Source organism: Cygnus olor, chromosome 9, assembly GCF_009769625.2.
Source record: "Cygnus olor isolate bCygOlo1 chromosome 9, bCygOlo1.pri.v2, whole genome shotgun sequence".
Lineage (NCBI taxonomy): Eukaryota > Metazoa > Chordata > Aves > Anseriformes > Anatidae > Cygnus > Cygnus olor.
In genome coordinates this window covers 9,170,244-9,193,322 of record NC_049177.1, presented here as the reverse complement: position 1 = coordinate 9,193,322, position 23,079 = coordinate 9,170,244, and the positions used below count along the sequence as shown (strand labels likewise).

The 23,079-nt window shown below is 42.8% G+C and overlaps 1 protein-coding gene and 1 long non-coding RNA gene across 4 annotated transcripts in view; one reads left to right on the top strand and one right to left on the bottom strand.

Annotated features, from left to right (window-relative positions):
* Positions 1-23,079, top strand: part of MYO7B (myosin VIIB) — a 50,001-nt gene that overhangs the window by 3,685 nt on the left and 23,237 nt on the right. The window contains exons 5-28 of one of the 2 annotated variants that reach the window (XM_040567629.1): positions 393-535; positions 626-739; positions 1,208-1,361; positions 2,299-2,375; positions 2,701-2,820; positions 3,042-3,184; positions 4,751-4,961; positions 6,255-6,390; positions 6,657-6,817; positions 8,978-9,115; positions 10,051-10,203; positions 10,731-10,829; positions 11,378-11,472; positions 13,064-13,148; positions 14,183-14,402; positions 15,105-15,111; positions 15,216-15,372; positions 16,131-16,340; positions 17,190-17,354; positions 17,633-17,713; positions 18,280-18,407; positions 19,922-20,048; positions 21,255-21,374; positions 22,216-22,389. In XM_040567629.1, the coding sequence (XP_040423563.1) occupies positions 393-535; positions 626-739; positions 1,208-1,361; positions 2,299-2,375; positions 2,701-2,820; positions 3,042-3,184; positions 4,751-4,961; positions 6,255-6,390; positions 6,657-6,817; positions 8,978-9,115; positions 10,051-10,203; positions 10,731-10,829; positions 11,378-11,472; positions 13,064-13,148; positions 14,183-14,402; positions 15,105-15,111; positions 15,216-15,372; positions 16,131-16,340; positions 17,190-17,354; positions 17,633-17,713; positions 18,280-18,407; positions 19,922-20,048; positions 21,255-21,374; positions 22,216-22,389 (3,218 nt within the window). Of the gene's footprint in view, positions 1-392; positions 536-625; positions 740-1,207; positions 1,362-2,298; positions 2,376-2,700; positions 2,821-3,041; positions 3,185-4,750; positions 4,962-6,254; positions 6,391-6,656; positions 6,818-8,977; positions 9,116-10,050; positions 10,204-10,730; positions 10,830-11,377; positions 11,473-13,063; positions 13,149-14,182; positions 14,403-15,104; positions 15,112-15,192; positions 15,373-16,130; positions 16,341-17,189; positions 17,355-17,632; positions 17,714-18,279; positions 18,408-19,921; positions 20,049-21,254; positions 21,375-22,215; positions 22,390-23,079 lie in introns of both variants that reach the window. The other variant, XM_040567630.1, reaches the window with a different exon arrangement.
* The window catches only part of LOC121074965, a 31,357-nt gene continuing 8,307 nt past the window's right edge, over positions 30-23,079 (bottom strand). The window contains exons 4-8 of one of the 2 annotated variants that reach the window (XR_005822659.1): positions 15,326-15,472; positions 13,298-13,522; positions 7,106-7,221; positions 4,736-4,820; positions 30-1,339 (exon numbers count right to left, since the gene is read on the bottom strand). This is a non-coding gene — a long non-coding RNA (uncharacterized LOC121074965). The remainder of the gene's footprint in view (positions 1,340-4,735; positions 4,821-7,105; positions 7,222-13,297; positions 13,523-15,325; positions 15,473-23,079) is intronic. The other variant, XR_005822660.1, reaches the window with a different exon arrangement.

Here is a 23,079-nt window from a genome sequence, read left to right as displayed (position 1 = left end):
CAGATAGTGGAAAAGTGACTTAAGAATAGATACATCTGTAGGGTAGGTCCCTAAGACATCCATCTTTCTCAGTAGAGGGATCGGGTGAGTTCCCAGAAAGTCCTTTTGCAGGTCTTAATTAAGAAGTGCTCAGCTCCCTTGGCTGGTCAGATATAGTGTATATGCGGATCACCTGAATATATCTTTTAGGGCCCAATTATCTGGATGCACAGTATGCCTGCCTGTCATTTCAGCAGGGAGCCTTAGTCCATGTATTCTTTAGTACTTGACAGCACTATCATTTGGTGCACAACTTGTAAAATGCCAGCAGAAAAACAGAAGAGACTTAAAAATAGACACAATGTTCATTAACTGCAGTAATCAAGATACTACCTCTGCCCTTTGCCAATCAGCTTTTGGAAATGCCAAGACAGTTCGAAATGATAATTCAAGTCGCTTTGGGAAATACATTGATATCTACTTCAACCACAGTGGTGTGATAGAAGGAGCCCAGATAGAACAGTTTCTTCTGGAAAAGTCACGCGTTTGCCGGCAGGTGAGGGCACTTGCAGATGTCCATTCTGCCTGCTCCTGTGTTACAAGCCTGTACTAACAAGGCTATATTGGCCTATTCCTTTCTTTCTAGGCTCCAGAGGAGAGGAACTATCACATCTTCTATTGCATGCTAATGGGGATGAATCTGGAGCAGAAAAAGATGCTGAATCTGGGAACTGCTTCAGAGTACACTTATCTCACTACGGTAGCAATCTCTGCTTTCTTCTCCATTATCCCTTTGCCATTTGCTTCTTCCAGCAAACAAGTACCATCAACAGGAGCTGCAGATGGATAGTTACCAAGTATCAGCAGTCCTTTCCTTAGAGTACCAGAAGCAGTAACATCAAAAGTGCTGTGAGTCTCAGTTTCAGAGACTTACTGTAAGGTCCACCTGTCCACCACAGAGGCAGCTTGTGGCAGTTCAAAGCCTTCTGTCCAAGTCAGCCTTAAGAAACATAAAGGACATCTTAAAGCAGGTAGGAAATATCCCCCGCTTTCACAGGCACTTAGATTTCAGATGAATGCCAGGGAGAAAGCTAATAAGTATGTATATCTTAGGAGAAAATGAATAAGCAGAAACAGTGTCAAAAATCCTCATCCTTATATCTGATATTTATATGATATGAAGAGAGACAAGAGATTTTCCTTGCCTGTTGAGTGTGATGTCTTGCAGGGCAACTGCACATCTTGTGATGGCCGGAATGATGCAAAGGAGTATGCCCACATCCGCTCGGCTATGAAGATCCTCATGTTCTCAGACTCTGAGCACTGGGACATCAGCAAACTGCTGGCTGCTATTCTGCACCTGGGGAATGTAGAGTTTGAAGGTAAGCTCAGTATTGTCTGTGCTTGGTCTTTCCTCAGACTCAATGTTAAAGGCCTAGAGATGCTGTCTGCTTCCCCCTGTACAGCTTAGGTTGTGCTCCTCTGCTGTGTATTAACAGGCGGGTGGACAGGGTTGGAGGAGCAGGCAGATAAGCACCATTAAACATTAGGTAATGTTTTGAAAAACATCCATCTAATTTTGTCACACTCAGGTTTCCATGGCTACAAATAAACCCTTATCACGCAAACTGAAACACTAGATAATATAATGCCACGCTACATTTGCTGATTGTAGTGCTCCGCAAGCCAGAGGACAGAAGAGCAGTTGAGTCATGCTTGCTGTGGAGATGATAGCAGTCATTCTCCTGGCTGGGTACGGTGAACACCCACCTGTGTGAATGCAATTCTTGTATGGCACAGGTACAGCCTCATACACCCAGCAGCAGGATGCCAGGAGCTCTCACATTTTAGAAAAGGCCTCCTTCTCTTTGTGATGCAGAGGATCCAATACAGTGCTGCCAGCAGGGATCTTTGGAGTAATGTTGGCTGCTAAAATGGAACATTTAGACAACCTTTTTTGTCTAAATTTCCCATAAGCCAGATATAAGGAAAAAATGTTTTCAGAAACATTTTCTGAAGTCAGATAAAACTTCTCCAGATCTCCAATAGCTACTGTTTAAAAGTAATAACCTTGTCAGTTTTGCTGCGACTTTTAGCCTGATGTTCGGGAGTTGGGAGGACCCCATACATGCCAGGATCCCTGACTGAAATCAGAACTCATCTTAGTAAAATCATCAAACCCGGGAGCTTCGTCAGGGAACTGATTGCTTTGTCACATTCCCAGAGCTATGGGGTTACAGAAATACGGCTGCAATAATAGCACAGCCCCCACCCCGACAGAAATGATTCACCCCAAGACTGACTATTTCCTCATTCCAGCGGCTGTGTACGACAACTTGGACTGCTCTGATGTGATGGATTCACCACACTTTTCGACTGCAACCAAATTGCTTGAGGTAATGGACTCTCATCTTCTCCTGCTAGTTCTTTCCTTCATCCATGCTCCCTGAGCACACTGACAAAGCATGATTAGAACATTAGAACACTGTAGAGTGTTTATGTATGGAAGCACATAAAAAGGGCATTTCTTCCCACTGATACTCAAGTGATGCTGTTGCAGATGTGTCTGAGCTAGGAGGGCTTTCAGTCTGGGACAGCAGAATGCTGTCATGAATGCTGCTGGACAGGCAGTTTGTTACAGCCCTCTTCCTGAGACAGACTTCCTTTGCTGGATCTCCTTTATCCTCCTGAATGACCAGATTGCCATTCCTGTTCCTCCAGGTGGACTCCAGTGAACTTCAGAACAGTCTCACAAACCTCTCAATCATTGTCCGAGGAGAAAGTGTGTCCAGGCCTCTGAGCGTAGCTCAAGCTGCAGATGGGAGGGATGCATTTGTGAAGGTATTGGTTCCTATTTATTCTCTGTTTAAGATTGGGAATGCTTTCAAAGCTGTCTGTCTTACTAGTGAAAGAGCCTTTTGTGATAAATATTCACCCAGTGGGCTCTGTTCCCTCCTAGTCTTCAGGCATAGTCTAACATCATTGTTGCAGCACGAAGGAAAGCACTGAGAGCACAAAGACTATAACGATGGTCTTCCATTTCCTCTTTAATTTTTCCCCAGGGTATATATGGACGGATTTTCCTGTGGATAGTGAATAAGATCAACTCAGCCATTTCCAACCCAACTTCTGAGAAGCCTAAAAATACACATCAGTCCATTGGGTTGTTGGACATTTTTGGGTTTGAAAACTTTAGCAACAACAGGTAAGAGGCTCTAGATTCATTTCCACTGGGGAGCTGAAAAGCAGCTGATGTAAATGGAAAGAACGAAGAAACAGACATGTTCTTTCATTGTTGTCCTCATTCTCAGAGAAGCAGTGAAATTTCCATCACTGAGTTTTCCTAGTGATGATCTTGCACAGATACCATTTGTCTTCAGTCTTGGTCACACTTCTGCCTTCTCCTTCAGCTTTCTTTCTGGTGCAGCCATTGCCAAGTCTATTCCAGAACCTCAGGAATTTGCTCACAGGAGATGCTACCAGCAGGCAGTCATTACAAGCAGATGCCCCCTGTCTGTGTACCATAACATTTTTATGATGTCTCTTGGGATGCATTTTGTACATAGTACAAAGGAGGCTGTATTTGGTTTCCCTTTTCAGCCCATGCTTCTATTTTGCTCAGTGTTTTTGCTCTCCTGTCACTTTTTTGGGGGCTCCTTAATTTCTCTGCTTTTAAGGACAGGTCAGCAAAACACCTGGTTAGTATACTGTTGTCCCACTGCTACCTCTCTTACTGGTGATTTCAGTCCCAAAGCACCATTTCTATATGCCCTTCTTTACAGAGGCAGCAATTCTCTGACTTGTATGGTATGTAGGTACCATATCATCAGTACTCTACAAACCATCACCCGTACTCTGCAGTCTACAAACATTGGTGGCCAGAGTAGAGAAGCTTTCTCCATTTTGTGACACAGACAACATGTGAGCACTATTGTAGCAGGGTATGCCACAGTCAGGGATGTAGTAAATGACTGTGTGCAAATATTATTATTAATTACAATATTAAATATTGTAATAATTATTAATATTACTAGTATTATTTCTGTCATTCTATTTCCCTCCACCTTTGTCACCCCTCCTTGATAAATCACTTGAAACGTTCCATGTTTTTCATTCTTTCTAAATTCTGCATGGCAATTTTTTCCAATTCATTTCAACACATGTACTTTGCTTGCTTTCAGCAAGATATTATTCCTCACTGACCTCTGGAACGTAGTCTAAGATCTGTTCAGGACAGCCTACATCTTTCACAGTCTATCTATATCTATCTATCTATTACTTTATGCTATTCCCAAAGGCTGCAATCCACATGGGGCCTCACTGTGGTGAGTACTCCACAGGCACACACTGTGCTACAGCAATTACCAGGTAATGAAACTCAGGTGCAGCATTAAGGACTAACTGACAAAAGAAGCGGTAATGCCAGTGCAAGTAAAAATAGGTCACACATTCATACAGTCAAGCTATTCTCACAGTTATATGTTCCCCTTTACTCTAGTTTCTTGAAACACATACACGATCTTTTCTTGCTTACCCAGCAACACTCAGTCATCAGTTGGCTCATTTATGCTCGTCTTTATCACAGCAGAAAATGTATCCCTTATGTTCCTAAGATTGACAACATGCAGTGGTGGTAATCATTAACACTGTGGAATATAGCAGTAGTATATCTGGATACATATTTAATACAGAGTAAACAAATACCACGGAGCAGTGCAGCACTGGCCAAGGTCCAGGGATGACCATGGTTTCCCACCTTGTCCTTCCACAGCTTTGAGCAGCTCTGCATTAACATTGCCAATGAGCACCTTCAGCAGTTCTTCGTGCACCATGTCTTCAAGCTGGAACAAGAGGAATACCTTGCAGAGCACATTGCCTGGAACAACATCGAATTCCCTGACAACCACCAGGCTCTGGAAGTCATTGCACTCAAACCCATGAACATCATCTCCCTCATTGATGAAGAGAGCAAGTTCCCAAAGGTAACTTTATGGTTTCACCTGTAATGTTTGGTTTTCACCACAGCTCATCAGTAATGCTTGGCTTACTTAACAAGGAAGAGTGCAAAAACGCTTTCAGAGACATCATGAGGGGCAATGTCTTCCCCCTTAAAGGTGTCCCTTTTAAATTAGCTATAGGAATACTTCTGTCTTTGCTGGAGTGTACTCTTCCTGGTATCTCGCTATTGAAACTCTTATAGTTGTTCCAACCGGAGAAGGAAGGACTCCTGATCATTTAGAATTGCTTTTTTATGAAATATTTGGTTTTGTATATTGTTTGAGTATTGTTCTGCTGTTGGTCTGGATGGCAGCTTTCTCTTCTCCTGTATGACAGTCACAGTTGTGCAATGTCATTGTGAAAAATGTCATTCTACAAAGGGCAGGCATCTCAAACAGGAGAGCAGGGGTTGAGGATCCTATCTCGAACATTCCTGCAGAACATTTTCCTCATCTCCAGAGCACGGTGAGGGTAAGCAGGACTGTTAGTACAGGAATTAGATGGCAACATCAGCTTATCCAGAAAAGCAAGCCCCTGCCTCAGCTCACTTGTAGTCCTCAGGCAGAAATTTAAGAGGATTGTGTACAGATGGACAGACAGACAACTTTCCCCTTTCTACCCTGAGAAGAGGGTGGTCCTTCTCTTCTCTGATTCCCAGAGCACATGGCTTCTCAGATAGCACAGCACTAACCTAGCTCGGGTGAGTGAGCAGAGCTAGCCTCACATGCACTGCAAGGGGATGAGATTGTGATGGCATCACTTGAAGAGAAGCTGCCTGCCTGTGGAAGTCACAATCTGGGCACGCTGACTGGTATCTGCTTCGGCAGCCTTCTGGGGATTTCTGAGCCTTATACCAGTTGGGGAGTGAAAGAAGGCTCGGTGTCCCTACCTGGAAGGAGGAGCATGCACCCCCTAGAGCATGGCTGGTTAGGATGGCATGGGATGGCTGGTGGGGAATTCTGCTTGTGAGCACCAAAGATTTGGGAAATTTTCAGCATGCCTAGTGATGTTGGTCATGTTATAGAGCCTTGTGTACAGCCCTAAAATACTAGGCCTTACACTCTAGTGCTGTGTTCTGTCCTGATGCTTGAGAGGAAGGTCTGTGTAAAAGGGGAGATACTTCTGCCACTGACTTCTTCCAGATTTACTACGCAAGTAAGGAGCAGAATTTAAGCCTTTGTTATCTCTGAGCACCACGTCTGTTTGTTCGCTGAGCATAGTCCAGTGCGGACAGGGGATCTACTTAACTGTCATTTTCTGCCTGTGTTTGTTTCTAGGGCACAGATGCTACCATGCTCATCAAAATCAATTCCCTCCATGGCAAAAGTAAAGTCTATATCCCACCTAAGAGTGACCATGACACCAAGTTTGGCATTAACCACTTTGCCGGGGCTGTCTTTTATGAATCAAAAGGTGAGCCTGTCACTGCTGGATGTGGAGGGTGTAGAGAAAAGCATGGCTTGCCATGGACGTGTAGCACTCCAGGGTAGTGTTGATCTGTGATTTCTCAGGATGGGAGTTCAAAACCTTCAGGTTTACTTAGCTGAAGTCAGAAGATCAGGAGAATTACTCTAAACTAATCAGCAAGTTACTGTAGATGAAATAAATTTTAGCTAGCCAGAGTAGCACTAGAGCCAGCTGACTGCAGAGATTTTTGTAATTTTTTTTCCATCCTATAGGTTTCCTAGAGAAAAACCGGGACACACTGAGTGCTAACATAATGCAAATGGTTCATTCCTCCAAAAACAAATTCCTGAGGCAGATTTTCCAGGTGGAAACAACCCCACCTAGTCTGGGACGTGGGACCATCCGGCGTCTTGGAAGTGACCAGGCCTACAAGGTTGGCTAAATGACACTGGGTTGCAGAAACAACTCATTTCTCCTCCCTTCTATAATGCTCTGGCTGTTCTTGACCTCCTCTTTTTATTACACTGTCTCTGCAAATACATTTTCATGCATACCCTTTCCTTCAACCCATTTCAACAAAGGAGTCTGGAATAAAAGTCAGGATCTGGCATTCATGCTGTAAAACGTAATGTCAGCCCTGTCTCCCAGGAGTGCTTTTAGTGTTTATATTCCTGAGTTTCTTTCTCAGGGTAGAGAGCAAACAGTCAGCTTGCTATCTTACCTGTTATCTGCCTGTTCTCCTGGCATTGTTTTCTGATCCTGTTCTTTCTTCCTCAGTCTTTATCTCAATGTGGTTTTCTGCTGTCCAGAACATCTGGCCATGGACAGGTAAACAACCTGTGGGAGAAGAAAGAAGTGGTACAAGCAGCAACCGAGAAATGGCTTAGCATTTATTAAATGTTGTGAGCAACTTGAGATTAAATATCAGGCCCACCTGCATTGCTTTGATGATTTTTGTCTTTTTAAAGAAGGTTGTGTTATTGGAAAAAAAGCTTTCCTTAGGAGAACATTTAGAAAGTAGCATGTCAAGAAAGGAGCTACTAAATGTGGGCTACTGTCTATTTCAAAATGCATAGAAGTCAGGTGATACATCCCTACTAATTTCAGATAGGTTGGGCCACTACTGGGGAGCCTAAGAAGCAGCCTACAGAAAAGAACAGTGAATGAAGTGCGAGAAAAAAAATGTGCTTTTCTGAGGTCTCAGAGTCTCTCTGCTGACTCACCAGGGGAGAAAATGCACCACCATTCCAGCAACAAGACAGGCTAACAGTGTTGTATCTGAAGGTGGTCTGTGAGACCATGAGGGCCTGGACCTCAGCCTTCTGTGACTGTCCCGCTGATTTAGTGGTACAGCAGAAAGGCCTCTAAGGTCTGAGAGTGCAAATTGCTTTTAACTCTCATACAGCTTAAACATCTATATGCTGTTATCCTGTCCACTTCAAACAGGAGCTTGCTAGCCCTAAAATGCATCAGAGCTGCTATGAAGCATTCCCAGGAACTATTTTCCAAGGCATGAGGGTTTGGTCGCTGGAGGGCAGCATTGTCCTGTAGCTTAAAGAAGAAAGTGGCAACTTGAGTGTTAAAAAGGGGACTTTAAATGTAAGAACCAGAGTAACGAGGTACTATAAAGACCATTAAAGCGATGGGAGCCACTGGCTTTAAATGGTTTATTTATTTTGAATGGGGGGGGGGTTGGGGGGGAGGGAAAAAAACATCTTTATATATAGCAGTATTGTGTTTCAAAGATTAGCTCCAAGCTTATAAAAAGCCTGTAAGAAAAAGGCCAGTGGAATCTTTTTGTTACCTGGAATCTGCACTGTTGTCACTGTAATTTAATATGCTCTTAAAACATCGAAGCAGCAGCTAAGGGTTATTGTGATAATCTGTGTGGAAAAAGAGGTAGAACTGTGCTTGCAGTGAAGCAGGGGAAGTCAGGAGCTAACTGCAGCCAAGTGCAGTCCCTCTGGGGTTACACTATTGCACCTGTAAACAAAATTCAACCCAGGAGTTGTCAGACATAAAGCACTGTACCTGCAGCCACAGACAGAGCAGCTTTTACATTATCCTCCAGTAGAAGGTTGCCTTTTCACTACTTACTGTAGCATTAATGAGCAAGGAGACCATCCGAAGCATTAAGGAATAAGCTGCTCGGAATCCTTAGCAATTCTACTTAGCTATGAACTGGCAGCAAAATGCCTGGCCTGGAGGTTATTATTGCTTTGGAAATGGCTGTTTCTTACCAAACTTTCAGGCACATATCCATGAATAATGGCTTGACACCCAGGCCCTACACTAAGCACAGCCTTGGATGGAAGAGACAGGCCTATGTGGGCCCCTGTGGGAGGAATTTCTTCCACCACAGCCACCCCCACTGCTAGAAATTATTGCCCAAGTAGGTGAAGGAGCTCAGTGGGGTTTCCTCAAAAGAATCTTCCCAAATAAGATACAGATGACAGATTTAGCTCCCATATAGGTAGATAACTTTTCCTGGCATCTGTTTGATACGATTACTTCGTACAAAAATATGAAGATTTATCATCTGGCCCTCTGACAATGAATGATGTAGCAGTCGGCATGTGCTTACTCTTCCCAGGGCTTGGATACCACCAAACGGCTCTCTACTCTGGGAGGACAGTTCAAGCAATCCCTAGAAAAACTCATGAAAATCCTTGGTCAGTGCCAGCCATACTTCATCCGCTGCATCAAACCGAACGACTACAAGAAACCCCTGGTAATGCTTTAACATTATGAGCTCTTGTCTTCAGTAAACTTTTTAATGATAAAAAGGTATCCGTTGCTATGTAGCATTTTCTGTCTTTACTTCAGCCAAAAAGAGCTGGAGTACAAGCCATTACTGTAAGAAAAAGGGCAATAGGATAGAGTAATAGAGTAATAGAGTGATGGATGGAAGAAAAGCACACAGGTGTGTTCCTGGGAGGAGCTGTAAAAGCCAGTCCTGTAAAGATAAGGAGAGAACTGGAGAGTTTCTAGCCCAATCAAGGGGAAAAATGAAAAAAAAAATAGGATTCAGCCATGATCATATTATGAAATAGCCTGAGAGAGATGAAGGGAGCTGTTGGTATTTGAGAGAGGGGTGATGTAGCCTAATTTGACACTACAAAAGAAGAGGAGCAAGTTTGTTGTTAAGATACTTGGCTGGAACTTGGGAGATCACAACCCAGTTCTACACCAAATCCTTGTATGGTGTTTGTCAAGTGACTTAATCATTTTTAAAGTACTGCATGTGGCCTAGTGAGCCTATTTTTAATCTGCATTACAAAAAAAATTAGCAGCACTCATGCTATGTATACCCAAAGAACATAAGTTTCTACTACAGTTACTCACACCTGCAAAACAACATGAACAATTTATTGTTCACCTGAAATTACAGTTATAGAATTGGAAATAGTTGCTAAAGACAATCTGAAGTTAATGGACTGCTTCCACTGCCAATAAACACAAATTTGAAGACCTTTTGGAGTGACATGTTTATGCCTGTAATGAATTAATTTAGGACACTGAAATAAGAAGTGCAATAAAGAAAAGCCATAGTAGGCCATTTTAAAGGCCCTCAGAGGTCACAGGTTAATAGACATATTTTGAGGAATGCTGCATGTGCAGCTTCTTTTTGTACTAAGCCTCATCTTTGTCTGCTTTCTCTTCCAGTTATTTGACCGGGAGCTGTGTATCAAACAGCTGCGATATTCAGGGATGATGGAGACCATTCAGATCAGGAAAGCTGGCTACCCAATTCGCTACACCTTTGAGGAGTTCTTTGACAGATACAGAGTTCTCCTGCCGTGGTCTGTTCAAAAACTGGTGTGTTAGCACAAGCTTGACTTAAGGCTAACCTAACTTTTCCTTATGAAGCTATAGTCTTTCCCATAGTATAAAGTTCTTGGATTACTGCTCGCACAGCTGAGACAGCTGTCATCACAGTAACTGTAAATTACAAAAAACTCTAAATACTTACATGCTCAATTGACCTTAGTTGAAACAATAGAGATGCTTTTAGGTCCTGGAGTTGCTCCACATAGACATCCCAGGCACGGTGGCATATCTACTGCCCTCAGATATTTCGTTTTCTGTAATCACACACTTCTGAGGTCACTGACATGCTTCCTGGCAATTTAACCCTGGAACGCTTCGCCAAACACTAATGGTCCTCTGTTTCTTGACCATTTGAGCTGAACCACTTTCATTCATTATCCTGTCAGGCCAGAAGTCTGTCGGACCTCACCTGTTTGTGTTCTTTGCCCTATGAAATGCAAGGGAGTAGATCCTTAAATAGTACCACCACTGTGTGTCCAACCAAGTCCTAATATAATGATGCTTTTGCACATCAGCTGAAGAATGATGCTCGACAGTCCTGTATCAGCATCTCTGAAGCAGTGCTGGGCAAGGATGAGAGCTGGCAAGCTGGAGAGACCAAGATTTTCCTTAAAGTAAGTAAAAGGACGGTTTATTACCTCTTCCCCTGAAAAACTGAGCATTTCACAGTTAAGCCTGACTTGTCAATGTAAGAGTGGTGAACCAGAAGGACTGGGTTCTCTTATAAACTCTCTCTTGAATCTGAGACCGGATCTGTGTTCCTGAAGACCATGTAATTTGATGGACACAAGCTTAGTGTAGGAGGGACTGATCCTTTTCCTGTGCTCCAGTGGTGCAGCTGAAACAGCACAGAGCAATGTACTGGTTTCTGCTCAAGCCCAGAGCACAATGGATACCAACACACTGTCCCAGGGGAAGTCCTTGCCCTACGCAAGGTAAAAGCAGCCTTTTCCTAGACAGACTCTGTGCTTGTTTATTGCTATAGCCAGACATGGTGTGGCCAGATAGAGACAACTCTTCCTACTGCAGCTCCACAAACACATTTTAATCACAGCTTGCACTATGTCATGCTGATTCTGTGTCTTTTTCAGACCATGTGTCCAGTTTTCAGAAGTTGTGGAGATGTCTATTCAGCAGGCATATCAATGTTTTCTTTTAACAGGATCACCATGACACAGTATTGGAGTTGCAACGACAAAAGATACTCACAGATAAGGTTCTTCTTATCCAGAAGGTGATGAGAGGATTCAAGGACAGGTCAGTGATCTCACAGAATGGGATTTGCTTTGGTTTGTAGTGTGGTTTTAATATCCTAAGTGAAGCATTCCTGAGTATTAAATGTATTAATTCATACCTTCCACTACCTCTCAATTCAATGCTCATCATGTAACAGTGCATCCATGCAGACTTCGCACAAAAATTTGTTCTATCTGTACTATCTGTTTAGTATCATGATGCTCTTCAAAATGCAGGACTGCTGCACATGCAACTTGTATGTAGAGGAAGGACTGGAAGGAGGATTTGCACTTAATCTTTACAGCAAATAGTAGAGATAGGTATCTGGAGAGCAGGAAGTCTGCACGGAATGTAGGATCTTCTATTTTAGAATGCTTCTTTGATATGAGACATAGGTACAAAAGAATAGGAAAGATAGAAAACTAACTAGTCCTTGTCCTTGACAATGATGCACAATTCTAGTTTAGTTTGAAATACCTCCAGAACTAAAATTTAGTCACTGTCAGATAAATTGTTGCCCTCACTAAAACGCTTTACATCACGATATTTTTTTCATTAATTTTGTATTGCCCAAACAGAACCATAATATAAGACTAACTCCTGGTTTGGTTTAGAAAATGTTCCTGACAATGGTGAAGCAATAACTATAACACAGGACACAAATGCCAATAAAACTCTCTTTTTTCTTTTCTAGCTGTGCCTGTTATCTAACAGAGTATTGCCCCTCTCTAAAAAACTCACCTGACTTTTATTTTTAGACTATCAGAGCTATGTGCAAGCTTTGACAACCACTGTGTGACAGCTTTTACCATAGGAAGTTCTTCTTGCTCAGATGTGCTCCTAGCCTTGGCAGTTAGCACGTTGGGAAGCAAGTGGTCATTAGATGGGAGAGTTATCCCTGCTTTATGTGAAGGCTTTTTCAGCTCTTACAGAACTCTCCTACTACAGCAATGAATTTGGTTGCAGTTGCTATGAATATTTTTGCAGCATTAAAGGGCAAAGTCAGCTCAGACGTAAAAAGGTGGATTAGTAATACTTTTGTCTCATCCTTTCTACTAGCAAATGGATAGCAAACCAAATATGAGAGCTCTCACTTTAAGAGCTCAACTGATTGATTCATGGTGCTGCTTCACTAACAGGATGAGCTGAGCCTGGGTGAAATTCCTCAAGGCCCTTGTCCTGAAAAGGTCAGGCAAAACAGCCTCTTCTGGCATTTCCATCAGCATGGAGAAGGTATAAGCAGACAAAATGCTTTGAGAAAGGATAATTTTAATGCACGTGGTACAAAAGTATCTGACCAGACTAACCTTTGTGCTGCAACATAATACTTTTCATGGGCTGCTCATAAGCAAGAAGAACAGCCCTTGCTGTGCTTCAAGCTTGCTCTAGCAAGCTACTAGTATCTGAGCTAGTAAGTTTAACAATGGTTTTCCTGACGCTAGTGTTCCTAGATAGCAGTCTAGCCTGAGTCTAGCCTGAGATCAGAGTCTAGAAATCCCATACACATTAAAAAACAAATAAACAAAAAAACACCACCCTTATTCTTTATTCTTATCATATGAAGCAGCAGAAATAACGTACTCCTTGTCACCTCACCTGTCTGTTTGCTTAGGAAGCAGTTTTTGAAACAGAGGAAGTCTGCTGTAGCCATTCAGGCAGCCTGGCGAGGCTACTGCTGCCGGAAGAATTTCAGAATGGTAAGAGGAAGGTGTATATATAAGTGTGTGTGTGTGTGTGTGTATTTATACACTGTGCTTTGTAAGGCTGAGTGGAGTATTAGGAATGAAGATATTCACAAATGAAAAGGGAAGAGGCAGAATGGCAGGGTATAAAGAAGGGACTTAACAGGGTCCAAGGAGGACTCTGGGGCATCTCAGGGCTTGCTGAGCTTGTGACATTTCTGCTTTCTGGTGAAACAGTAACACAACTAACCTCTGGCAGGCCTGGCTGCAGCAAGCTGGCACCCAAGTGCTCCAACACTTCTAGTCAGGAGTCCAGGGCTAGCATTTGTGCATCACTACCAAGCTGTGAGCAAAGGGTCTTCCACAACTGTTATAGGAAAACTAGGAATCTGTAATAGAAAAAAAATCATTGTATCAATCTATAAAAATTAATAAGCTGAACTTCTACAGATGGCGGCTTTTGTGGGTGAGGAAAGCTACACCATATTGGAGGTGCCCACATATTGTGTATTTGTATGGGAGAGATTGTTATTACTATATAAGAGAACATCCCATTTGTGAGGAACGAGAGGAGAAACTGCCAATTTCAGTCAGAAACATCTTCTATTCTGCATCAAAGTAACACAATTCCTATCTGAAGAGCCAGGGTGTTGTCCTGCACTTGGCCCTGTCCTACTCTGCTGCTTCTCTCAGGATTAACGTACCTATCTCTCCCAAGTCCATGCTGTTCTTTTTTTTCCCAATATACTTAGTTTAATTTCTGCTCTCTTCTTTCCCTTGTCAAAATCTCAGGCTGACACTGCCTGAAGCCACTCCCTAGAAAAGCTCCTCAAAAGAACTCTGTCTCATCTAGCTTTAAAAGCATATCACTGGAAGAAGAAATTAAAGCATTCTTTTATAGATGGCAGTATCCCATTAACCCCTTCCAGTGGCTTTATCCAATTACTGAATTTTGTTATCTTCTATTCATCCCAACTTAACCCCAGTCTCACTTGCTGTGAACACCAATCACTTCTTTTTTTCTTTTTTTTTTTTCCCACCTCCTACAGATTATGCTGGGTTTTGGGCGCCTGCAGGCCCTCTACCGGAGCCGTCAACTTGCCAAACAGTATGAAACAGCCCGGGCTCGTGTCATCAGGTTTCAAGCTGCATGCCGTGGTTATCTAATACGTCAAAAAATAGTAACGTGGAAGAAAGTGGTATGTCTTATACAGGCACAATGCAAGGGGCATGTTTGCTTGCCAAATTTTGCAAAGGATGAAGAGGGAGGTATGCGTATCTGTCCAGATACCTCATGAATATGATGTTGTTTCTATGAGGTTCTGAGAGTCAATGACCAGCAAGCATTGCCATTGGATAGCACTGGATATGGATATTAATTTTGGAATATTTTATTTTGAGGTATGAAAGCAGAGTTTTAAAAGAAGCTATTAGGTTAGAAGAGGTAGGCATGTCAACTGAGGAACACTGAACGCTACATAGTTTGGCTGACAAGATGGCTTGCACAGTTTCTATGTGGACTTGCTTAAAGACCTGAATACTGCTATATTTTAGAGAATAGTAAGAGGCAGACAGAGTTGTAAACTTACTTGTAAGGATGATTTAGAAATGGGACAAGGTAAACACATGCACATTTCTGTTTGCAATATGACCTGGCACTTTAGCCAAGCATGCACAATGCTATTACAGCCTCCTGACACAAAACATTTTAAAATTTTAAATATTGTGTTGTGGTGTGTTTTTGTTTCTGCTATTAGGAATACTTTGTTTTTCCTAAAGTGATTTATTTTTTCTTTTAGTGATACAGTTCTTCAAAACTGTATGTTATTACTAATAGATTGACAGTCTATTGGGACAGCTGTAAGAACAAAGCCCTGCTGACGAGATACGTCTTTGTGACTGCTTAGCACAAGCAACATTTGGCTTCACATTCCAGCATTGCACTAGCAGAGCTGGACCTCACTGTCATAGCACCTTTGTAATTGCCTTTCATCCTTGCACCCATTCTTCCTAGCAGAATGATGTTCCAGTTATGCTTAACCAAATTCTATGTTTAAAGGAACACCTGTCTACTCTGGAAAGACACGAGGAGGAAGAAGGACAAAGGAGGAAAGATGCGTTTGCCAACAGACCAACAAATGATGATGTTATCAGTGACCAAGAGATGGTTGACAAAATTTTTGGGTTTTTACCTTCTGTGATCGGAGGCCGAGAAGGACAGGCTCCCCTGGGCTTTGAGGTATGGAGCTGCAGAGTGGTAATGGGTCATGTTCATTCCTTGTGTAAATCCATCAGCTTTCTTGGAATTTCATCAGTGGTCAATTCTGTTTAATGGACTTCTGTACAGTGAAAGATACACCCAAATTAGTCATCCAGACAGGAACTGCTTTCAGAGATCATCTCCCGGAAGTTTTTGATCACCTGCAGTTTAAGAACTGTGTGTCTTCAAAAGCCACTTCATATTTGTTTCTTTGCTCCAGCAGCCCCCCACCAAATAGAGCCATTCTCTCCATTTTGGCACCAACCATATGATCTGCTGCCATTGCTCTTAGTGATTTTCCAGCTGACACAGGCTGGAAGTTTATGACCTAAATTACCCCATTTTCTGAAAAGCAAAATTTGAAATATACTAGTCCTGACAGTGGTGGATAGAATCGGGTAGGGAGAGCAGAATAGTCTGAATTAGTGCAGGATATGAGTAATAGGAGAGTATCTGCATTTTCCAAACAGCAGTGTTCTTGGCCAGCTGAAGACCAGGGCAGGAAGGCCATATAGAATGGATGCATCTCAGAACAAGCCCTGAGTCCCAGCAGTCTATTGGTATCAGCTGAAAATGGCTTTGGGTTTAACTGGAAAGCCACATTCTGGAGGACCTATGGCTAAGCAGAAAAAGAAAGAGAAAAAAGAAAAGAAAAAAAAAAAGAACATAAAAAACATAAAATAAGAATATCAGGTTAGAGGGAAAGAAAATATACTTCTTCCTCATGTTCTGCACAGGACTTGGAAACAAAGCCCCACAAGCTGGAAGAGGTGGACCTGGACACGATTCCCATGAGTGTGGAGCTAGAAGAGGAAACAGATGGCTTGGAAGAGTACACCTTCCCAAAGTTTGCAGCTACTTATTTTCAGGGGTCGTCTACACATATGCACATCCGGAGACCACTGCGGCACCCGCTACTTTACCATGATGATAAAGACAACGTCCTGGTATCTTGTTCCTGCTTGTCGATGAACCTGTTCCCCCTGCCTCAGGCACAGACAGCCCTAGGAACCAGAGTCTTTAGAGTCAAGCAAATACTCCTAAGCACTTTTATGAAAGTAGTAGTTTCCATCAGCATTTTGTGGTGCTTTGCAGGCAGGTATTTCACACAGATACCTCCCCAGCACAAGATATCTGTTCTCCTTTAGTCTGCCAACAGAGAGAACTCCGAGGCTTATTTTGACTTCTCCAGATACCCACTGGAGGTAAAAGCAGACTGGAGAGAGGAAGGCATCAGGGCTCACCCATCTCTTGCTAGGGTTGCTGGTCTGTGAGTTAGGACAGAAGTGGACAGGAGGCCTGTGCACCAGATTTTCCTGTTGAACCATAGGGGGATGGAGGAGGGGAGTTTTCTTGATGCTAAGCAGCCTTGTAGAATGGAGGATCCCGTGCTGCAAAAACTTTGCTATAATTTGGCTTCCTAGTTCTGGGTGTCAGGCTCCTAGAAGAGCTCACTGCATTGCTGTCTGTCCAGGTGGGTAAATGCAGAGTGCAGTGACAGTTTCTCTGTTCCACTCTGGCTGCAGCACACATGCAAAGTGCCAGTAACGAGAATGGTGAAGGCTCAGCAACCACAGAGCAAACCTGATATTCCCACTAGAGCTGCACCCTCTTCCTGAGAGTGTCATGAACATTGCTCACATGTGGTATGACATGAAAGTAAAATTTAGGTGTAAATAGTGGGAGAGACAGGATTTTAACAGCTTGGACTGGGTAAAAGAAGAAAGTGGTCTAATCTAAAGAGGAAGAAATGGCATGAGGTCTTTAATTCTCTTCTGTGCTTTCTGTCACTGCAGGCTTCTCTGGTTGTTTGGGTAATCATCCTGAGATTCATGGGGGACCTACCAGAGCCAGCAATGTTTGCCAGGAATGTCACCAAGAACAGTTCCGTGATGACACAGATATATGACACACTTGGCAGGAAAAACCAGGTCCAGTTCAAGAACGACAGCCCAGGCATGGTAAGATGAGCTATGAGGCTATGTTTGTATTTTCATATGCTTTCCTTGGTTTCTCTGATGTCCTACTGAGACTGAGAAAAGCAAACGAACCTTTGCGTGCTACAGTACTTGAAATACCAGAAGTGCAAAAGGGCCCCTGTCAGTCCTAGGACACAGCAGCTCCTTCTGGCAAGAGAGGACAAAACAAAAACATCTCTATTTGATCATCTTTCCTTTCTTACTGAATAGTTCTTGCTGTGCATTAAAGTAATTTCCTATAATGGTACTGTGTGTTGTAGAGAGAAAGCAGAAAGGATAACAAGATTTCCAAGGGTATCTCTTCCCTGAAGCTGAAACGGTCCTCCAAGTTGACAGGGAAGGTAAGAGCTGGAAATAAACGGCATCCCCTAAGTCTCTTTGTCTGGACGCCTGTCTGACAGATGTGTGACAGCAGCGTCCTGGCTGGGAACTCATTCCCTTGCCAAGCAAGGTCAGTTGTGTTTATGGGATACCTGGTGCACTATTATCCTTCTTTTGAAATTATCCCCATGTACACTGATATCATTCATTATCTGGCAGATTCCCTTCATCCCTTCCTCCTGGAGAGTGACTCCTGAACACAGTAAACAATTTATGGTTGGGAACTGTTGGTATTACAGAACAGTTTGTCTAAAGTCCTGTGCAGACTGAGAACCACCATGTGCTTAGGGCTGTACAAGACAGTACAACATTTTCCTAGCCAGTAATAATAGCGCTGTAATACTGCATTTTATGACTTAGCTTGGGAGGAGGGGGGAAATATGGTCTGGTCCTAACCACTTTTGCACTGAGTAGGAAGAGATTTAGCCAGAAAGACTGAGAAGGAACATCTCTCATTTCTGGGAGAGTTGCCTGGTAAGAGGGGAGGTTTCTAGAGTGCTCAGGAGTTCTGGTTGGCTTCTTTCAGGTGACAGACCAGCTGAGAAGTGGAGAAGAGGGTTTCCAGGAGGACACCTCGATCTCTGAGAGACCTATGTCTAACTTAGAAAAAGTGCACTTCATCATTGGCAATGCAATTCTGCGCCCTGCCATCAGGTAGGAAACTTGCACCTCTCCTTTCTAGGATCAGGTACCCGTTACATCAAGGGGATTCCCTTTTCTAAATCCCTGGGGCATTTTCCTTATGTTGGAAATGTCCCACTTTTATCTCTGGGGGTTCCTGACTGAACGTCCAAGCTAGACACATACAACTGAGACTCCAGGCCAAGCACCTCTTCAGAGGATGGTTCACCTTTCTCACGGTTTAGGTCAGCTGCCTCCATGTATGGCTTTCTGAATCTCCCATGGGTACGTAATGGAGCAGAGCTCAGTGCTGTAACCCAATAATACATGCAGGTGGAACACAGCCCTTGTATGAGGAAAAAGAAAACCTAAGAGAGAGTAAGAAATATGGGTTTTATGAACACTAGGTGTAAGACATGCTCATAACCGCAGTTTCTCAATGGCCTGTTTCTGGGCCTCAAGCAGTGTACTCAAATCAAAGACTGGCTGGTTTGCTGAGCAACTCAGACACTAAACAGGGAATTCTGCTCACAAGCAACATGAGGCTGGGCATTAGCCTAAGCATGGTGTGAGGATGAGACAGTCTGGTTGTTTCTGACTGGACCTTGTGAATTGTCCCTTCCATTTTAGGCTGTTTTAGCTTATGCAACACACTTCTGTTACAATGTGCCTAGGCACAGGCCCTACCTTGGCCTCAGCCATGGGCTGCATTCCTCTCTACCTTAGTGTTTTGTTTCAGTCAAAATGCTCCCAGAAGCAGATCCCCATCTGGCAAAAATTGCCTTCAATCAATGTATCATAATGGCCACAAGCTACCTATCTGCTCCCTCAGTCTGCTTTTCATCATATGCGCTACCTGTGAGCAAAAACCTCATCTGCCTTGCATCTTCCCACATCAAACTCATCAAATGTGTGTTCCAAGAGAAAACTTAAAATGAGTTTTGTTTGTATGCAGCTTTTTGCATCCGTTTCCCATATGTGCTTGCGGTAGGCAACTTGCATTTTCAGAAGCTTACTCTGAAGCACCCTTTTCTTTGTTACTCTCTGAGGCCTCACACCATTTGCTCCAAGTTTCCTAAAAATATAAAATTAAGCAGGATGTCCCTCCCTCTCCCCCTCTTATCTCAAAACCTACATATGATCTGACAAACAAGAGCTATGAGAAAAAAGCCACGTACTGTGGAGAGCTTAGAACAAGTTTCACACGGGGTAGACAGCAACGCTTGGTTTATCCATTTCGCATCTGGATAAACCGGTAGCTGGTTTTCCTGCACAGCCCCCCAGCTTGTCATGGGAGGTATTCCAGCATGGAAACTGCACTTGAACTGCTTGAGTAACAAGGGGTTTCAAAGGACAGTAGGCTTATTTTGAGCCTTTTTCTACCAAAGCAACAACACAGTTATTTTCTGTCACACACTGCGGGTGGTATCCTAGTTAATGTAGTTAAATCTAGCTCAGATCTACTTCATTATGCCAAGCTTGTAATGGAAATGTAGCCAAAGACAGTTAATCATCATTATCTGTTGCTTTCACATGTTTTACTACAGAGATGAGATTTATTGCCAGATTTGCAAACAACTCACTGAAAACAGCAACAGGAACAGCTATGCTCGAGGCTGGATACTTCTGTCACTTTGCCTTGGTTGCTTTCCTCCTTCAGACACATTTTTGAAGGTACATTGTTCACCTATAGCAGCTTAAATGCCTCAGCTGATCTTGTTTCTTTTGTATGGTAGTGTTTTGATACAAATAGTCATGTAAACTGTTTGGCTGCCATAGCAGTTGGCACTGTGATTTTTGCAGAAACAATCTCATTTCATATGCTTATCTTGTAATTTAAAGAAGTTATCGCTGTATTCACATTAAACTATTTTTCTTGACATACCATATGAGTCAGATACTGTTGTTGATCCAGCCTTCATTTTAGATCTTTAATCTGCAAAGAATCTGGCAGATTTTACCCTCTCCACTCCTGCCTTTCCAGCATTGAAAACCTATCTTCAGTTACAATCCAAGTGATTAAGTATACTCAGGAGTCCAGTGGAAAATCACCCCCTATATTTTACCAGTTCTTACCCTACATCTCCAAGCCTCATAAAATCCAATACATTTGGATTTGGGCTCTTCCATCATTTTTTAAAATACATTAATTTCTAAATTTAGATTGATAAATCCACCTCACCACAGAAAAAGAAAAACAAACTGTGGCTTCAACTTGACATCAGCTTTCCTTCTAAGTCTTAGAGGCATACAGAATCCATAGATATCCCTGAATCTTCAGCCTTTCTTTATTTGATGCCCTCGCTCAAATGATTACTCATGAATGCTGCCAAGTGGCCACTATTTGCAAAAACCAGACACAAGCCATAGACCCACACTTGCAATAAATACAAGTCAAGTATGTAAATACTTGCTTGGGGGTGTAAGTCCACACTTATACCACATCATCCAAGATAATTGAGCCATACAACTCCAAAAGCTCAGTTCCTCCAATCCTTCTCTTCCATTAATCATGGATTTCAACCATTTATATACCAGAGAACTTAATAAAACTAAGAGTAACCATAATCAGCAGCCCTAACCTGCCATTAGCCCTCTTCATACAGAATGTCACAAGACCTCAGGCTCCTCAGTTGGAAACACTAATCCTTGTCCATAGCATAAGCATAGGAATAAACACTCTCAATTGTCTAGTATTTCTGGTACAGTTAAACATAATCAATAGACATATACTGACACAAGCCTTCCTTTCCAGTCTAAAAACTCTGCAGAATGCAAGTATACTTCATCATTGTAATATATTCTATTAGCTAAAGAGGGTTTCTAGTGTTTTATGGCCATTATTGTTTCCTAATTCTTTCTTATGCTCTGTGCATACAGTACCTGCTGAATTTCATCCACAAGGGGCCCTCAGGCTATGCACCATATTGTGCTGAACGTCTGAGGCGTACCTGTGTCAATGGAGCAAGGACTGAACCTCCAAGCTGGCTGGAACTTCAGGTAGCATCTCTTTTTGCTTAGTTATATTGAACTGTGTCATTTTATGCTGGATTGCATTTACTAATCTGTGCAAACAGATCTTCCTAAGTCCAATGGTGGAAATGAATTGTGCAAGGGGTTTGAAGACCAACTGCCTTAGTCTGTGTAGCTTCTTAAGGTTTCTTATGGGTTTTCTGGCTGTTCCACTAACCTAAATCCAATGGAGAACGTAAGTTAGAGCTACACCACGTGATTTGCAGTGAGATACCTCCATCCACTCAGGAGCTACAGGCCAGAACCATCTACTAAGGGAAGCTCTACATATTTTTGGAAAGAACTGAGCAGGGCTTGTGCTTTTAAAATGGAGGGCAGAAGTGCGTATGATACTGTTACATTGCCCACCCCCTTCCTTTAAATGTCAACCTAATAATTAGAAGTCATACAAGCCATAAATAAAGACCCCTATTTAAGTTCTTCCTAAACCTGAGTGACCCCACTGCCTAACATGCATCTTCCTGGGCAAAATGCTTGCTGCAGGCTATCTGTCCACTGGTGCATATAAGGCTGCACCTAAAAGTCAACGTGCTAAAAAGGACTCAGGAAAAGTCTATCAATCCACACTGATATGTAATGATCACCTCCCCTGAGCTGTGAACTTGATTCCAGTGCTGTTCCAGAGAGGTCATTTATATTTAAAATTCCCTATGCATTGAAGAAACTGGGTGGGCTTTTGAGGTTCACTTAGATTGTTGACTAGGGTGTACAGAGTGTGGAGCTCTTAAATCTAAATGCCTTCTTCAGTTTCTATGGAAAAATAAGGTTTGCCCCTAATTTATTTCTCTCATTTACATCTGACTTACAGGCAACGAAGCAGAAGAAACCCATTATGTTTAATGTCACCCTGATGAATGGCCAAAGCATCACTGTCCCTGCAGACTCTGCTTCCATTGCAAAAGAGATCTGCCAGTTCATAGCAGATAAAACCAAACTGAAGGATGTGTTTGGTTTTTCACTCTACATTGCTGTGTTTGATAAGGTAAGGTGTAGAAAACTAGAACTGAAGCTGCCTTCTCTTTCTGCGGGTTACAGCTGCGAGGAATCCCTGTGACTTCTGAAAGCATGTCTGTCCCCACCCTAGTGCTTGAATCAAATCAGTTCTGAACACCAGCTGAATACCAGGGCAGTGCAGCACTATGGTCTCCCCCAGTTCTGGGATCCCACCTACAGCTGGCCGTGCATGCAGCACTGCAGAACTGCTGTAACGGGGTGAAACTAGCAGGTCTCACATACTAGGGTGCCCTGTTTAAAGGCCTATTTCCTACCTGTGCTGCTGCACACAACTTTCTTGTCCTGTGTTATATATGGTGCTGCTGATGCAGTCCCTACCACGTGGCACATGCATTGAAAGCCACCAGCTTTGCAGCAGGGCTGCTACTGTTAGCTCACATGATGGCATTTTAGCCTCCTTTTTGTTTGTTTTGTTTTTCCCTCTGTCTCTCGCTCTCTCTCTCTCTTTTAACAGTAATACTGGGGAACGGATATACACAGCAGGATAACATCTTGGTGCTCAGAGTTAGGTACCAATTGCAAAAAAAAAATATTTCAGAGATGGCACGTTTGTTTAGATTACAGCAACACTTGCATGCACATTTAAGGGAATATACAAGGGATAAGCAGAAGTACACGGAGACAAACAGAAGACTGCAAACCTTGCAGAGCTGTCTCA